Raw genomic sequence first — 14,421 nt, 5'->3', positions numbered from 1 at the left:
TGTTATTTGATCTCTCATTAACTGATAAAATATTGGCAATGTTTGTTTTTTCATGACCAAACGGCTTTACAATTTCTTCCCTGGTGGGGGTTCAGATCCTGCAATCACCCGAGTTTTAACCATAGCTGCATTCCGTATGCCCTCAGAATGGAGAAGTGAATGTAAGATTGCCAATTGATCGGGGAAGTGAGCAAACATTTGATAAACAGATTCTGAAGAACATTAGGAATGGCTTTGCACTGCTAGAATCTGATTCCAGGCTATATAAAGATGAAACGACTAGGATTGTCCTATTTTGGATTGCTCAATCCAATATTTTGAACATCTTTCGAAGTAGATTTTGTTGAATCGATAGTATCTGGTGTCAAAACAAGGTCCCGAGGAGAAATCAGGCGCGTTTGTACAGCTTTCAATTGAACGAATTACAGTTATTATAATAAAAATTAGATGCAAATAAGTCATCTTCGTTTGATATCACACAATTGGTTCGTTCTTAGCAAAAAGATGCATTGCTGTTAGAAATGAAAGGGCACTCGTTGATCAGAGAGAAAAGAGACAGACACAAATTCCTGACAAGTGCATCGCACATGAGTAAAGCAGAGGAACCTTGGTCAATTTAAAAGTACAAAAGATAGCATGAAAGCCAAGTTGTTGCTGAACTTTTGCCCAATATTCATTGTTCTATATTATTTGAACTTAGAAAGAAAGAACAAAAATTTATAATTACTGGGTTACAATGTCCTCAAGGCAAACATCCATTTCACCCATTTTACAACACACAGATGCAACCAACGAGTTCCATATAGAAAGGTCTGGCAACATGCCCTGACTAACCATCTCTTCCAACCACATAACAGCTTCATATTGCCTACCTATTGGGCAAAGGCCCCTTACAAGTAGAGTATAAGTTCCAGCACCAGGCCAATGTGATTTAATCAGCATCTCCTCCAACACCCGACTTGCTTCAACAAATTTACCGTCTTTGCACAAGCCGTTAACTAAAATGCTATAAGTTTCCTTGTCAGCTACACAACCAACCTGCTTGGCCATCTTCTTCAAATACCCAACAGCCAGTTCCGAATCCCCTGCATCACAAAGACATTTCAACACAATATTATACAACCTGACACTTGGAACACAAGTTCCCTCCTCCATATCCTCTTCAATTACTTTCACTACTTCACTAACTCTCCCTTTCTTACTCAAAGCTTGTGCCTTTGCCTCATACATCAATAATGAAGGCCAAAACCCTTTCTTACGCATTTCATCAAGCAGTTTCTCAGCCTCGTCAACTCTACCTTCATTATAGAGATCAATAGCCATTGCACTATAACTACCCATGCTAGGAATTCCACCTCTTATTAAAGCTTCATTAATCAAGCGTTTAGTAGCTTCTGAATCTTCCCCATCCCTACATTTACTTAAATCAAGTCGCTGTCTTCGGCTTTTAGGAGCCTTTAAACCCTTCCTCAAAACCTTCCCAACAATTTCCAGAGCTTCTTCAACCTTCCCATTATCACATAAAGCATCCAATAAAATCCTATAAATCACAATATCTTCACCACTACCCTTTTGTGAAATCCTCCAAAACATTGAATATAGCAAATGGATAGCTTCATTTAACCGCCCATCATCACATAAACCCTTCATCAAAATCCTATAACTTTCCCTATCCGGATAACAACCTTGAAAATACATTTCTTGAAAAATATTCAATGCAAGATCAGATTTTTTAAAATGACAAAGTGCTTCCATCAACAGATTCAAAGATTTCACCCTAGATTTCACTTCCAACCTGCATGAATTCTCCAAAAAAAGTTGATGAGCAGCTTTATAATTAGACTCTTTCACCATTATTCCCAAAATGGTATTAAAAGATTCAGTAAAATTGACACAATTGAATTGAGGAATGCTGTTAAAGAGATTTATAGCCTCATTTACCATTCCAGCACTTGCAAAAGTTTTGATAGCTCCAACAAAAACTGAATCTTTGCACTCACAAGAATCGTCTTTCATTTGATCAATCACTTGCTTCATCTCGGAGAGTCTACCGGAGTTCCCAAGAATGTTGATCATGGTGGCGTAAATGGGACCGTTGTGACGGTAGTTGGGGTACTTTTGTTGGGCTTGATTGAAGATTTGGAGAGCTATTAAAGAGTTCTTTTGGGTTGTTATAATTTGAGAGAGATGTGTTGGGGTTAAAATTCTTGGCCATCTTATGCTCATCGTCACCTCAACTATCTTCAAGAGTGTTTTGCTCTTCAAAGCTTGCAATTTGAGTTTTTTATATCAGTGAGGAATTTAACCGAACAGCTGGCGATATATTTAAATCGAGCGATTACCAGGAGAGCTTTGCCGTGCCAGGTCACACTATAAAATTTCCGAAACAGATAATTTTGGCGCGTACACAACCCTTCCTCAATTGCATCGTTTTATATTTTGGTCCCAATCGGAGGATCTGATTTTTTTTTTCTTGGATTATTGAGAGATGACAATAAAACTCTCTTTTTTTTTTTTTTTTAATAAATATAAATGATATATTAATATTTATAAATTATTTAAATTTTATTATAATAAAATTTAAATTTAATTTGATTATCATTGAGTAAAATTTAAACTTAAGTGATTTGATTTACCAATTGAATAAAATTTTAATATTCTTATATCCAATGCAAATGATTTATAAATCTAATCGAATTTTTATATTTTTATATATTTTATTTTTTAATTAATAAAATATTTTAAATTAAAATATAAATAATCAAATTTTTTACAAATATAAAAATTAAATTTATTTTATATATTAATTAAATCTAATCAAATAAATTCAAATAATTCAATTTTCATCTTGAATCAAACTCAAATAAAACAAAATTAAATTAAATTTAAATCAAATTTCTTATCACAAATTTTAAATTGAACTTAAATTCGCATTTAATCCTATATCAATTAAATTCTAACGATTATACCCTACGCTCTTCCGTCCAATTTGTTTGATTGATATTAATTTTTACAAAACTTAAAAATAAATTTTCAACTTTAATATATTTAATATTTAAATTAAAATTTCATAATTTTTAATAAAAAATTTTTATAATAAGATTTTCAAATATAAAAAAGTAAATATTTTAATTTAAAATAATAATAATAATAATTTTAAAGCATCTCAAAGATGAAAAGAAATGAAGCAGAAATAATAATTTTTTTTTGCATCTATGCATACTATTACTATTTTACTAAAGGCATTAGCTTAATAATTTAACATATTTAAATTAATTTGCAAGCAAACTTAAATTACAATACAAAAACGACGTTAAAAAAATATTAAAGCGATAGAAATTTAAAATTCTTTATATAGATAATTAGGATTAATATTTTTTTTTTTTAATAATCATTAGTATCAGTATTAGCATAGATAACAAATCAAGAGCTTAGCACATCAACACATCGCTAGAGCATACTTAGAGTTAAGTAAAGGTACAAATTTGTCCCTTGTGTAAACAACAAACAAGCTCGCCGCACTACTGAAACTAGTTCATGAATCAAATAAGCAGTTACTACAGGATTACACAAGAAAGATAAGATACTGAGCTATCTTCACTAGACTACCATATGCACCAAAACATTCATAAATGCCCCCCAAGTTTATAAGACTAAAAGCCAGCAGCAACTTGCAGCAGATGTTTACCACCGTGCCAACTTTCCTGTAACAGAAAAAAAAATTTTAAAAATTAAAAAAAAAAAACCCCAAATAAGAAAGCCACTCGAAGAAGAAATTATAGTGGTATTTTTCAGCCAATGAGTAATGGGTATTCAATTTTGACACATCACCATAAAGAAAACCAAAGATTAAACAAACCCAGCATCCTTGGGTTGGTTTATTTAGATTTCAAGCCTCTTTACTGGTAGAGGCTTGCAAAAGTAGGAACCAGCAGCCAGAAATAATCCAAAACCAACCCTCTATAATTTATTTTGCATGTATGATGAGCCTAAAATTAGTCACCCATTAAGTTTATAGCATTGTAAACATAAAAACTCTGCTTAATGCAGGCATAATCATTCTTTCAGCAATTGGTCTATAGGCCTATACCTACATATGCACCATAAACTTGTCCATCGCAATCGCAATAACTTAAGGAAAGAACTTACCTGCAGTCAGTTGGACCTTGACCTCGATCTGCATATAGGTAAGCAAAAGATGCATAAAAGAAAATTGAGCACCAACGGAGAGGAAAAAGCATAGTCAAATATAATAATATAAATTAAACTTGAACATATGTACATACCTGGATAATCTGGCCGGCGAAGGGGACCTCGATTTTGACACAGACCTGGATAAAGATAAATAATCAGTCTGAACATGACAAAGAAAATAGCCAATTGTTGTGGCTATGCACATGCGAGAGATTGAAAGTGCATGGGTTTTGCATCTATCTCTGTATGTGCGCATATGAGAGAGCAAAGAGGAAAAAAAATGTAAAAGGTACAAGCAAAAGACCAATTTATAGTTACCTCCTATTGCTTCTTGGACTCCCACTGCAACTTCTACTTCGATTTTGACCCCCACGTGGACTACCCTCATAGCTTTTCACCTGAAATAACAGTTGCAAATTGCAACACAATGTAATTATTAAAGAACAAGGACAAATAAAATGCCCTCAACCTCAATAAAGAAAGGGTATTCTTTTGTATCAAAGACAAATATTTATTCAAACATACCACCACCAGCAGAATCCCCACCCCATCACCCAAAAGACATTTAATTATCAAATGCAAGCATAAAATCATGGCCACAGTAACTTAGAAACAAGTCAACTTCAAAAAAGGGTCATCACATATTTCCTTCTTTAGTCAAAGTCTTTAAATATGGACACAAAACGTTTAAGAAAGCCCAAAAACCACAACTTTCCAACCCAAAAAAAAAAAAGCGATTACCTTGATATAAGCCCTTGCAAAAGGATTTCGAAATTCAGAATCATCAAGTTTCCTGAGCTGTGCAAGAAGGAAATCAAAAGCAAGGTAAGTAAATTAATCAAGAAGCACAAGTCACTTGCAAAAGGATTTTGAAATTCAGAATCACCAAGTTTCCTGAGCAGCGCAATTAGGAAATCAAAAGCTAGGTAAGTAAATCAATCAAGAAGTGTAAGTCACCAACAAATCAAACCAATAGAATAATTCCAAAATTAACTTACTGCATATTTCATGTCCTCATAATTGGTGTAGTCCACAATACCCATGGCTCCTATAAGAGGAAAAATGATAGCTTAACAAATGTAAAAATCTGACAAATATAAAATGAAATTCAAATGAAAAGCGGATAGGTATGATAGATGTAACATGGAAAGAGTAAGTGAACCTAATTAGAACTCATACCATCACCATCCCGATAAACTTCTGCAAAGCATACATCTCCAGCCTTACGCATGTGATCCTGAAATAAATCCACTAATTGTAAGTTTTCCTTATCCACATGCGAGGAACCTTAAATGTAGAAGAAATTGGAAAACCTTACCTTCAGATCTTGCCATGAAGCCGAAGAAGGCAGTCCACGAACAACAACTAAATCATAGTGAATTAAAATGTCAACATCATACAAGGAAAAACATAAGTTTAAAACACAGACTGAAACAGAAACATGAACTTTAAAAGTAGTATAAATAAGTTTTACCTCGAAACTCAGACCGATGAGAAACACCAAATCGTCCTCTACCACTGCCACCACTGCCGCCGCCACCATAACCACGTCGAGAAGACTGCCCTCTACCACCATGGGCAAGTTCAACCTGATTCAAGGGTAAGATAAGACACCACCTACAGAACAATGGCTAAATAATAATAATGGACTAGTTAAGAGTTAATTACCCGGATACGACACCCATCAAAATTATAGCCATCTCGGCCCTTGATTGCGTCTTCAGCATCCAAAGGGTCCTCAAACTGCAAATAAGAATAGCTTAGGATAAGCAGTGAAACAAAGTGTGAAGAAATTGCTTAAAAAGTATGTCACAATGTAATACATACCTCCACAAAACAGTAACCAGGAGGGCGGGGAGGAAGCTTCAATTCAATATCCAAAATACGTCCATACTGTAGCCCACAAAAGTCAAATTAAAATTGCCCAGAAACCAATATTCTAGGAGCAGTTGGAAGATGCAAAAATAACAAAATAGTTGAACTTTACAAGTGCTACACAATAGTGAGTAACACAAATAGAGATTTAAGGTCCTTTTTCAATTGCACAAGGATTGAACAAGAGGGATTAGAAGAACAGTTTGAGGCAAGATAATAGTGAGTATTCTCATTTCTTTTCTTTTGCTTTAGAAATATACAAAATAAAGAAAAGTCTGCAGGACACAAACCTTGTAGAAAAGGTCTTCAATCTCCCACTCTTTGACATCTAGCGGTAGGTTACCAACATATATGGTTCGGGAAGAACGACTAGACATTTGTTGATGCAAGTGACACTATTTGATGTGCACGATTAACTGCACTCAAAAAGTGAAACAAATTAATCCGTTTGAAGAGTCACAATTTGCATTTACAGTTTTCACCAGAATGTCTTTTCCATTGCTCAACATCATTAAGATAATAGGTGACAAAAGCAAAGCCAATTATGTGAAGAAGACCAAGAGCAACTCTTGAAGTAGTGCTCCACAGGCTCCGTTGCTCATGTGCTCCAAGATACATCAGAGCTATTGTTAAATAGATAACCAATTTGAACTCCTCATTCTTTCCTTGACTTTTGCAGAGGGATACCTATCTTCTCAGAGTGATCAAGAACCTCCATTTACCAAAATACTCATAAATCCAATATGAATCCTTTGTCCCCTTAAATACAGCCTTATGTATATTCCCAAAGCTCCTATGTGTTGAAGCTCCTTTCATCTATCATACAGAAAGTGTTTCAGTTATGAAATGTGATGAGATTCATAAGATATTTATGCATTCTCCAAGTTCTGTTATATGTGTATTTACTATTGCTTGGTTCAGGGAAACAGTTAATATGTTCCAAAATCTCTTACTCTTTACTATATTTGCTAATGGGATTGATTTCTAGTTCTTGAAATGCTATTGAGACTCACCAGCCCAAAGTAGAAAGATGTAAGTTATTATGCGTATTGTCAGGTGATCAATACATCTAATATTAAGGGTTCTGTTTCAAAAAGCCAAGAATAAATATAGCAAATGCTCTTCTTTTCCATCCAAGGAGAGGGGAATGCAAAAGAAGAAACACACTTAGAACCGTGCAATTCGAAGGAAATGTGTATCCTCTACATACGGTGTGCAAATGCTCAGAAATTACATGTATTTGATCATTTGTCAACAGTCATCAGTTATCTTGCAATAACTATAAGCCAAGCCAAGACAAGGATTTATGGGCCAAAAACAAGTATGAACAATGATGCGTGAATTCAACCCCATCAACACCTTCTCCGTTGTTAAGTAATTCTTAATTTCTAATGCCAGATGGCAAATAGACAGCATCATAAAAACTATTTAAAACATTCTCAAGTACTTTTTGTTCGTTTGAATCCATTATTCTGATGAATTGCTAAAATAAGTATAAAAAAAAATCAAAGCATTCATGGGAAATTTCTAAAACTGGTTATGATAGCAAATTCTTACTCCAAACCCTGAGAATCCAAGACCCATAGCCAAATCTTGACGCAAATAAGAAGGACAATAAATGGGCAACAAATTTATAACAAAACAACATGCCAAGCAAATCTTCCGGTAATGATGCTTACTTATATTAACCTAAAAGAAGCCCTGACCCTCCATTCAAGAATCAATGTCAAAGGTTAAACTCCATTTCCCTCGCTCCTATCCTTATCGAAATGTACAGAAGAAAAAAAAAGATACAAACCCAAAAAGCGCCAAGATAAATTGAAAAGAGAGAAGATATAAAGAACAACAAAACTGAAAAAACCCTAGATAGTAGACAAAGGGGAGATTATACCAAAAACTAAGGGGTAATGGCCTGCAACGACCGGAACTTCCCTTTTGACCACCGCCAAAGGAGAAAGTGAGTGAGAGAGCACCGGAGCAGGATTGTGAAAAAAATGAGAGAATTGAGAGCCAAAATTTTTCACTGAGATGAGAGCGTTATAAAGCGGATAATAACAGCGGAGTCGAGGGAGCGGTGAAGGGCATTTCGGTCATTTAAATCAATACGTTCCCAGTTCCACTAGGATTCTGCCACGTCATTATGTTTTCTTACACCTTTGGCCTTTTTGGTAATTATGTGGCGTATTAACTATTAATTGCCCCGTTATTGGTTAATGGCTGGATTTATCCAATATGTCATTGCCTTTTTTTATATTTTATAAAATAAAATATAAATGATTTTTTAAGGAAAAAATTCGTTTCCATTATTAAGAGAATTTTGTTATTTTGAGTTATTACTCGTTTGATGAACCACTAAATTTCAAGTTATCAAATTGTATAGTTGTTCTTAAATTATTAGATTAGATAGTAATTATAAACTTTTTATTTTTATTAGATTAGAAATATAATTTGATTAAAATATCAAGTGAGCAACATTAATTAAGGATATAACCTCAAAAAAATAAATGTTTGTCAAAACAAAACATTGTGATTGAGTTGATACCATAAAAAACAAGTTTGAGAAAACAAAATAATAACTTATATTCAACTAAATTAATTCAATTATTATATTAAATTAAATCAAAATTGATTTGGATATGAATTGTTACTTATTTTATTATTTTTTTACTGGTAAAGATATTAATTTATTTGAATGTCCTATTTGAATTATTATCTCATACATTGATAAATCAATATTATTTAAATTATTATTTCTTAAATAAATTTATGTCACATAATTTTTATTATATAATTTATTATTTTTTTAAATGTATTATAATTTGATAATTTTTTAACTTTGTTGTGGAATTTAAGCTCATAAGTTAAATATAAATTACATAATGAAAGAAAAAATAAAACTAAATAAACTAACATTTTTTGTATTACCCAAAAAAAAATAATAATAATAATATAAACTTCATGGTCAACAACATATAAATAATTATACATTTTTTTTATTTTATTAATATAAAATTAAATATATATATTAAAAGTCAATAAAAATTATGAAATAACGGTTCACATAGATTTGATTTGATTTAATTTTTTGAATAAAACTTAAAATTATGAATTTTTAAAATTTGATTTGAATTTAATCAAATTTATATATGATTTAACATAAATTAAATTTTATTAATTCGATTCAATTAATCATTTTTTAAAATTTTAAATTTTTTTATTTTATTTATTATTTTAATATAATTTTAATATGTTTAAGTAAATTTAAATATAAAATAATTATTTTTTGATTTGATTTTGTAATAATACATAAAATTATAAATTTTTAAAATTTAATCTAAATCTAAATTTAACTTATATAAAATCTTATACAAATTGATTAGTTCATCAATTTTTAAAATTTAAATTTTTAAATTTTTATTTTAATATAATTTTAATATGTTTAAGTAAATTTAAATATAAAATAATTATTTTATTTTATAAAAATTTAAAATATATTTAAAACTAATAAAAATGTATAATTAAATTAAATTAATTTTTTATTTTTTATTTTTATTCAAAATTTGATTCAAATTTAATGTATATATTTAATATCTAAATTTAATTTAAATTAAATTAAAAAATTAAAATCAATTATTATAATTTCAAATCGATTTTTAATTTTTTTAATTTTTTTTCTTACTCTTAAAAATATAAAATTAAATACTACCAGAACTATACCAGAAACTAGAAATAGAATATTTCTAAAAAAAAAAATTAAAAGACCACCACCACGCAGACGCGCTTCTGGGGCACGTTAACATAATCCCCTCTCACCGACAGAAACATTTTGCTTGATGCTTTGCTTAAGCGATTGCTTCGTTCTCACTCAATCTCTCCCCCACCCCTCAAATTCGCCGATCTACTTTCGCTTTTCTGGTCAGGCCTAAGACTAATCCCCCCCAATTCCTCGCCATGGATTCCGCATTTCAAATAGCCATAAAGAAAATCGGCGTTTTAATCTTTGTTCTATTATCAACCTCCTTAACAACGATCAACGCTTCAATCCACATTTATCAGAAACAACTCTTCAATGAAGTCGGCAATGCTTACCTTCTTCCCGGTGGCAGCGAAGGCCTCACCGCCTCTCTCTCCTCCGACAAGTCCGCCACCGATGGCCGCTCCTTTATTCGGTAAGATTAACGAAACATTTCCTTTATTTGAAAATGTGAATCGTTCATTTCTGGTAAAGTCAATTCATGAAAGTTTTAAACGAAGAATGTGGCATTCTTTTATCGATTTTGGATTAGATCTGTTAGAAAATTATTAATGCTCAGTTGTATTTATGAGGATCAATGGAAGATGCATTATTGTTCCTTTTTTTTTTTTAGAATTTCACGAACAAATAAGGATCAGTGGGATCAATGGCTAGTCATTTTATAAAAAAAAAAAATTTTGAAAAATTAAGAAATTTGATTTTCAAATTTTTACTATTTATTAATTGCATATTGAATTGAATATGGTTATTTGAGCAGATCCAAGCTTTCTGTGCCATTATCATTTGTTAAAATATTTATTAATGCTGCTTTTCAAAATTTTATGTAGCCATAGATGTGAACAATTATGTCTATCCTTAAGTTAAACTAGAACTTTGGTGCTGAATTAAACGTTTCCATTTTCAAAATTTGATGCCTTACATGTAACTTTTGCATAGATTTGAGAATATCACATTCTGGAGGACCCAGGCTGATGCAGATGAACATAATGACATGGAACATAGTACCGGGTTGATACAAGCGGTGATTTTTGAGGCTGCTGATAGAAATAATATTGGTGGTTCAGCTTATGGTGGACAGAGATCAATATGTTGCACCCCTGATCTTGCTAAGCTGGAAGGTTGCAAGCAAGGTGAAGTCATTAGGATGCCTTCAGCAACAGATATTAACTGGCCAATTGTTTTAAACATACAGTTCGGTGGGAACCATTTATCCACAAGTATGGACAACGCAGAGGTTCCCATCATGAAGACTGGGATGTACAATTTATTTTTTATAGCATGTGATTCAAAACTCAAGGGAACAGTAATGAGTGGGAAGACCGTGTGGAAGAATCCTGATGGTTATTTACCTGGAAGAATGGCTCCATTGATGAAGTTCTATGTTTACATAGCAATTGCCTATTTGTTACTTAGTGCCATTTGGTTCTCGCAGTACATGAGGTTTTGGAAGGATATCCTGCTACTTCAGCACTGCATCACTGCTATCATTGGTCTGGGTTTGTTTGAAATGGTGTTGTGGTATTTTGACTATGCAAATTTTAACAATACGGGGATGAGACCCATTATAATTACAACTTGGGTTGTGACAGTTGGGGCAATAAGAAAAACACTCTCTCGACTTCTCATTCTTTGTGTTTCAATGGGTTATGGTGTTGTACGCCCAACTTTAGGTGGCCTTACCTCAAAGGTGCTTCTTCTTGGGGCAACTTATTTTTTGGCATCTGAATTGCTGGACATTACCGAGTATGTAGGGACCATCAATGACATATCTGGGAGAGCAAGACTCTTCCTAGTCCTTCCTGATGCATTTCTGGATGCATTTTTTATATTGTGGATCTTTACATCTCTTTCAAAAACACTGGAGCAGCTACAGGTATTTCAAAATGTGCTTTTTCTGTTTTATGGTTGACCTTAAGTTTTTTCATTGCAATAACTGTGCTTATTCTTTCTGATAACTGATATTATTTTCATCCAGGTTAAAAGAGTATCTGTAAAATTGGACCTATACAGGAAATTCTCAAATGCATTAGCCATGGCAGTGATTGCTTCAGTTGCATGGTTAACTTACGAGGTATTTTTTTGTCAGGATTTCAGTTTCTTTCTTGGTTGGTGTTTGCATATCATATTTCATGGATGAATGACAAATATGTATGAAGTGTTGCAAGAAAGTCAATAATTTATTGTACTTAAAACTGTTATGTAGCCTTAGTAAGATACCCATGGTTCAATTTATCATGGATATGCTTTGTTTGGTACTACAGGTATACTTCAAAGCAGCAGATCCATTCAATGAGAGGTGGCAGAGTGCTTGGATCATCACAGCTTTCTGGGACATTCTTTCATTTGCACTACTCTGTGTTATTTGCTACCTTTGGGCTCCATCTCAGAGCTCCCAACGGTGTGTTTAGTTCTTGTAGAAGTTTTAGTGAGTCAATTGGCTAGCTTTAACCTTTTCACTTTTCAATTTAAAAATGATTAAATGGTATGTCACCTGAGGTTTTGGCCTGCTGGATGACCATAAGGAAGAACACCTGGAGACCTTGTGTTACTTTGAGGACTTATAGCTTTATAGTTAGAATCTGCAATCAAGTAGACAGGAATCTTCCCCCGTAGATAGGTTGTCATGACTATTTTTGAGGGGTGATACAAGTATCTCATAGTTTTAATTTCATCTGTACTTTGGCCACTTCTTTGTGTCCTCAGGTATGCGTACTCAGAAGATGTGGGGGACGAATTTGATGGTGAAGAAGCTCAATCTCTAACTAGGGGGCAGCCTGATGGGGATGTCGGTTTAGTCAAGCAGGAGAGGAAGAATGGAAATGCTGGTGTCTCTGATCAGGAAGATGACTCAGAAGAGGATAAAAGCGAGTAAAATCTCTAGGTGGAACATTCTCTTAATCAACCTTGTTCAATAGTGTCTAGCCACCTCGACCAGAGCCCACCGGAAGATAAACATGTTATCCTTGGAGCAAAAGTTCTTCGAATTAGCACGCAAAGGGAGCAAATCTGTTACCGAACATTGATCTTTGCATACGTAGGCTGTGGGTTGAGAGCTGGTAGATTTCTTTGTCATTTGTCCATATCATGCAGTGGCATTCTTTAATTTGTACCTGAACATGAGAAAAGGAGAAGCAAATAAAACAGGTACTGAAATGGCATTGTTAAGTCTCCTATCCTGAATTCCTGATGCATGAATTAGGTATTGTAATCATGATGTTTCTTCTTTGTAGTAATATTGGGTGTTTGATTGGGAGAACAGGATTTATCAAAAGACAATTTTAAATAAAATTGCACCAACTTCTAATTTCATTTGGAATTTGCCTCAAATTGTACATTCTTTTATTGTATCATCCACTTTTTGTTTTCAATTTATTTTGTTACCCATTAGCATAGAATTGATGTATCTCTCATGGTTAAAAACACAAAGTTAACAAAAGTACGAGCCATTTCAAAACTGGAAAGTTAAAGGGACTAAAGTCAAAATACCTTAAGTATATGGGAGCAAAATGGAATTATAATATCCCCACTTTAGGTGGCCAAAAACAAAAACAAACTTAAAAGAAAATAATCCAAGGATCAAAGTGAAATTTCAAAAACAAATAAAAATCAATGGCTAGCAATAATGGCTCCATCTGCTGATCAAGTGTACCCGGAGACTAGCCATTCTGATCCCCGACAATCGCTGCAAATAAATAAAACATCATCAATATTTGAGCTCGAAAGAGACACATGGGGACCAAAATCAGGTTAACTATTTGATGCATAAAAGAATTATAATTAAAAGTGGAATCGAATTGATATAATAAAAAATTTGAGTTTGACTCTTAATTTATGATTTGATATTCAATTCGAATTTGATCGAATTTTATTTTTTTAATTTGAATTTGATTCGTAATCAAATTTGAACTACTCGAACTCGTTCGATTAAGTTCAAAAATATATAAAAATAAGTTCGATTATTATACTCAACAAAATTTTAATTATTTGTACTCGAATTCGAGCTCAAATTCGAGATATTTTATTAATTAAAATAATAAAAAAAATTTAAATATAAAAATTCGATTAGACTCGCGAGCTATTTGAACTGAGTATAAGAATATTCGAATTCGATTAGATCGATGAATCGAGTTACTCGAACTCGAGCTTAACTCAATAATAATCGTATCGAATTTGAATTTTATTGAAATTAAACCCGAATAACTTATAAGCATTAATGTATACCTTTAATTATATCTAATAGTAAACTATTGATATTATTATTAAATCTTATATTTTATAACTCTAAAGAAACGATTGATGCTATTATTTATCAAAAATTCAATCGCTAACAGGAGTATAGTATAACTAGGAAAATCAAGGTATAAAATACGAACACACCGGTATCCGAGCTGACTGAGGTGACAAAGGCTTTCCCTCCTCGCAGATAACAAAGTCTGAAACAAGTTCTATAGCACCTGTACGCCATGAACAAAGTTAATATGTAAATTCAACCATAATATATACATATGTTGCGTTGAATGTCAAGAATAATAATTCAAATCACATAATAAACTTATTTGAAATTGATTATATATTATTTAATGAATAAAAAAAATTTT

The 14,421-nt window shown here is 32.5% G+C and overlaps 3 protein-coding genes across 11 annotated transcripts; 1 reads left to right on the top strand and 2 right to left on the bottom strand.

Annotated features, from left to right (window-relative positions):
- Positions 1 to 623: 623 nt before the first annotated feature.
- EMB3101 (Tetratricopeptide repeat (TPR)-like superfamily protein) lies at positions 624 to 2,484 on the bottom strand. 2 transcript variants are annotated; one of them, XM_089745629.1, is made up of 2 exons: positions 1,942 to 2,405; positions 624 to 1,795 (listed from the first exon to the last, which is right to left on the bottom strand). In XM_089745629.1, the coding sequence occupies exon 2, from the start codon at positions 1,753 to 1,755 to the stop codon at positions 724 to 726; it is 1,032 nt and encodes a 343-aa protein (XP_089601755.1). In that variant the 5' UTR covers positions 1,756 to 1,795; positions 1,942 to 2,405; the 3' UTR covers positions 624 to 723. The 2 variants fall into 2 exon arrangements, with proteins under 2 accessions (XP_089601755.1, XP_022748583.2); XM_022892848.2 differs by having other exon boundaries at positions 624 to 2,484.
- A 947-nt stretch (positions 2,485 to 3,431) lies between these two features.
- On the bottom strand, positions 3,432 to 8,081 carry LOC111298148 (serine/arginine-rich splicing factor SR34A-like). Of its 8 annotated transcripts, XM_089745627.1 has the most exons (15): positions 7,961 to 8,081; positions 7,749 to 7,829; positions 6,757 to 6,885; positions 6,360 to 6,485; positions 6,022 to 6,087; positions 5,863 to 5,937; positions 5,669 to 5,783; positions 5,513 to 5,559; positions 5,374 to 5,431; positions 5,193 to 5,242; positions 4,936 to 4,992; positions 4,513 to 4,592; positions 4,287 to 4,331; positions 4,150 to 4,177; positions 3,432 to 3,704 (listed from the first exon to the last, which is right to left on the bottom strand). In XM_089745627.1, exons 4-14 carry the CDS (start codon positions 6,444 to 6,446, stop codon positions 4,156 to 4,158), a joined length of 702 nt encoding a protein of 233 aa, XP_089601753.1. In that variant the 5' UTR covers positions 6,447 to 6,485; positions 6,757 to 6,885; positions 7,749 to 7,829; positions 7,961 to 8,081; the 3' UTR covers positions 3,432 to 3,704; positions 4,150 to 4,155. The 8 variants fall into 8 exon arrangements, with proteins under 8 accessions (XP_089601753.1, XP_089601750.1, XP_022748590.1 ...); XM_089745624.1 differs by having other exon boundaries at positions 6,360 to 6,885; XM_022892855.2 differs by lacking the exon at positions 6,757 to 6,885.
- Positions 8,082 to 9,794: 1,713 nt separating this feature from the next.
- LOC111298144 (uncharacterized) lies at positions 9,795 to 13,132 on the top strand. The gene is made up of 5 exons (XM_022892847.2): positions 9,795 to 10,238; positions 10,760 to 11,696; positions 11,799 to 11,894; positions 12,085 to 12,221; positions 12,527 to 13,132. Exons 1-5 carry the CDS (start codon positions 10,021 to 10,023, stop codon positions 12,693 to 12,695), a joined length of 1,557 nt encoding a protein of 518 aa, XP_022748582.2. The 5' UTR covers positions 9,795 to 10,020; the 3' UTR covers positions 12,696 to 13,132.
- The last annotated feature ends 1,289 nt before the right edge of the window (positions 13,133 to 14,421 follow it).

Source organism: Durio zibethinus, chromosome 16 (assembly GCF_047325235.1).
Source record: "Durio zibethinus cultivar Kanyao isolate XHJ-2024 chromosome 16, ASM4732523v1, whole genome shotgun sequence".
NCBI classification, from domain to species: domain Eukaryota; kingdom Viridiplantae; phylum Streptophyta; class Magnoliopsida; order Malvales; family Malvaceae; genus Durio; species Durio zibethinus.
The sequence above is the reverse complement of the archived record's forward strand: the minus strand, read 5'-3'. Positions and strand labels throughout refer to the sequence as shown.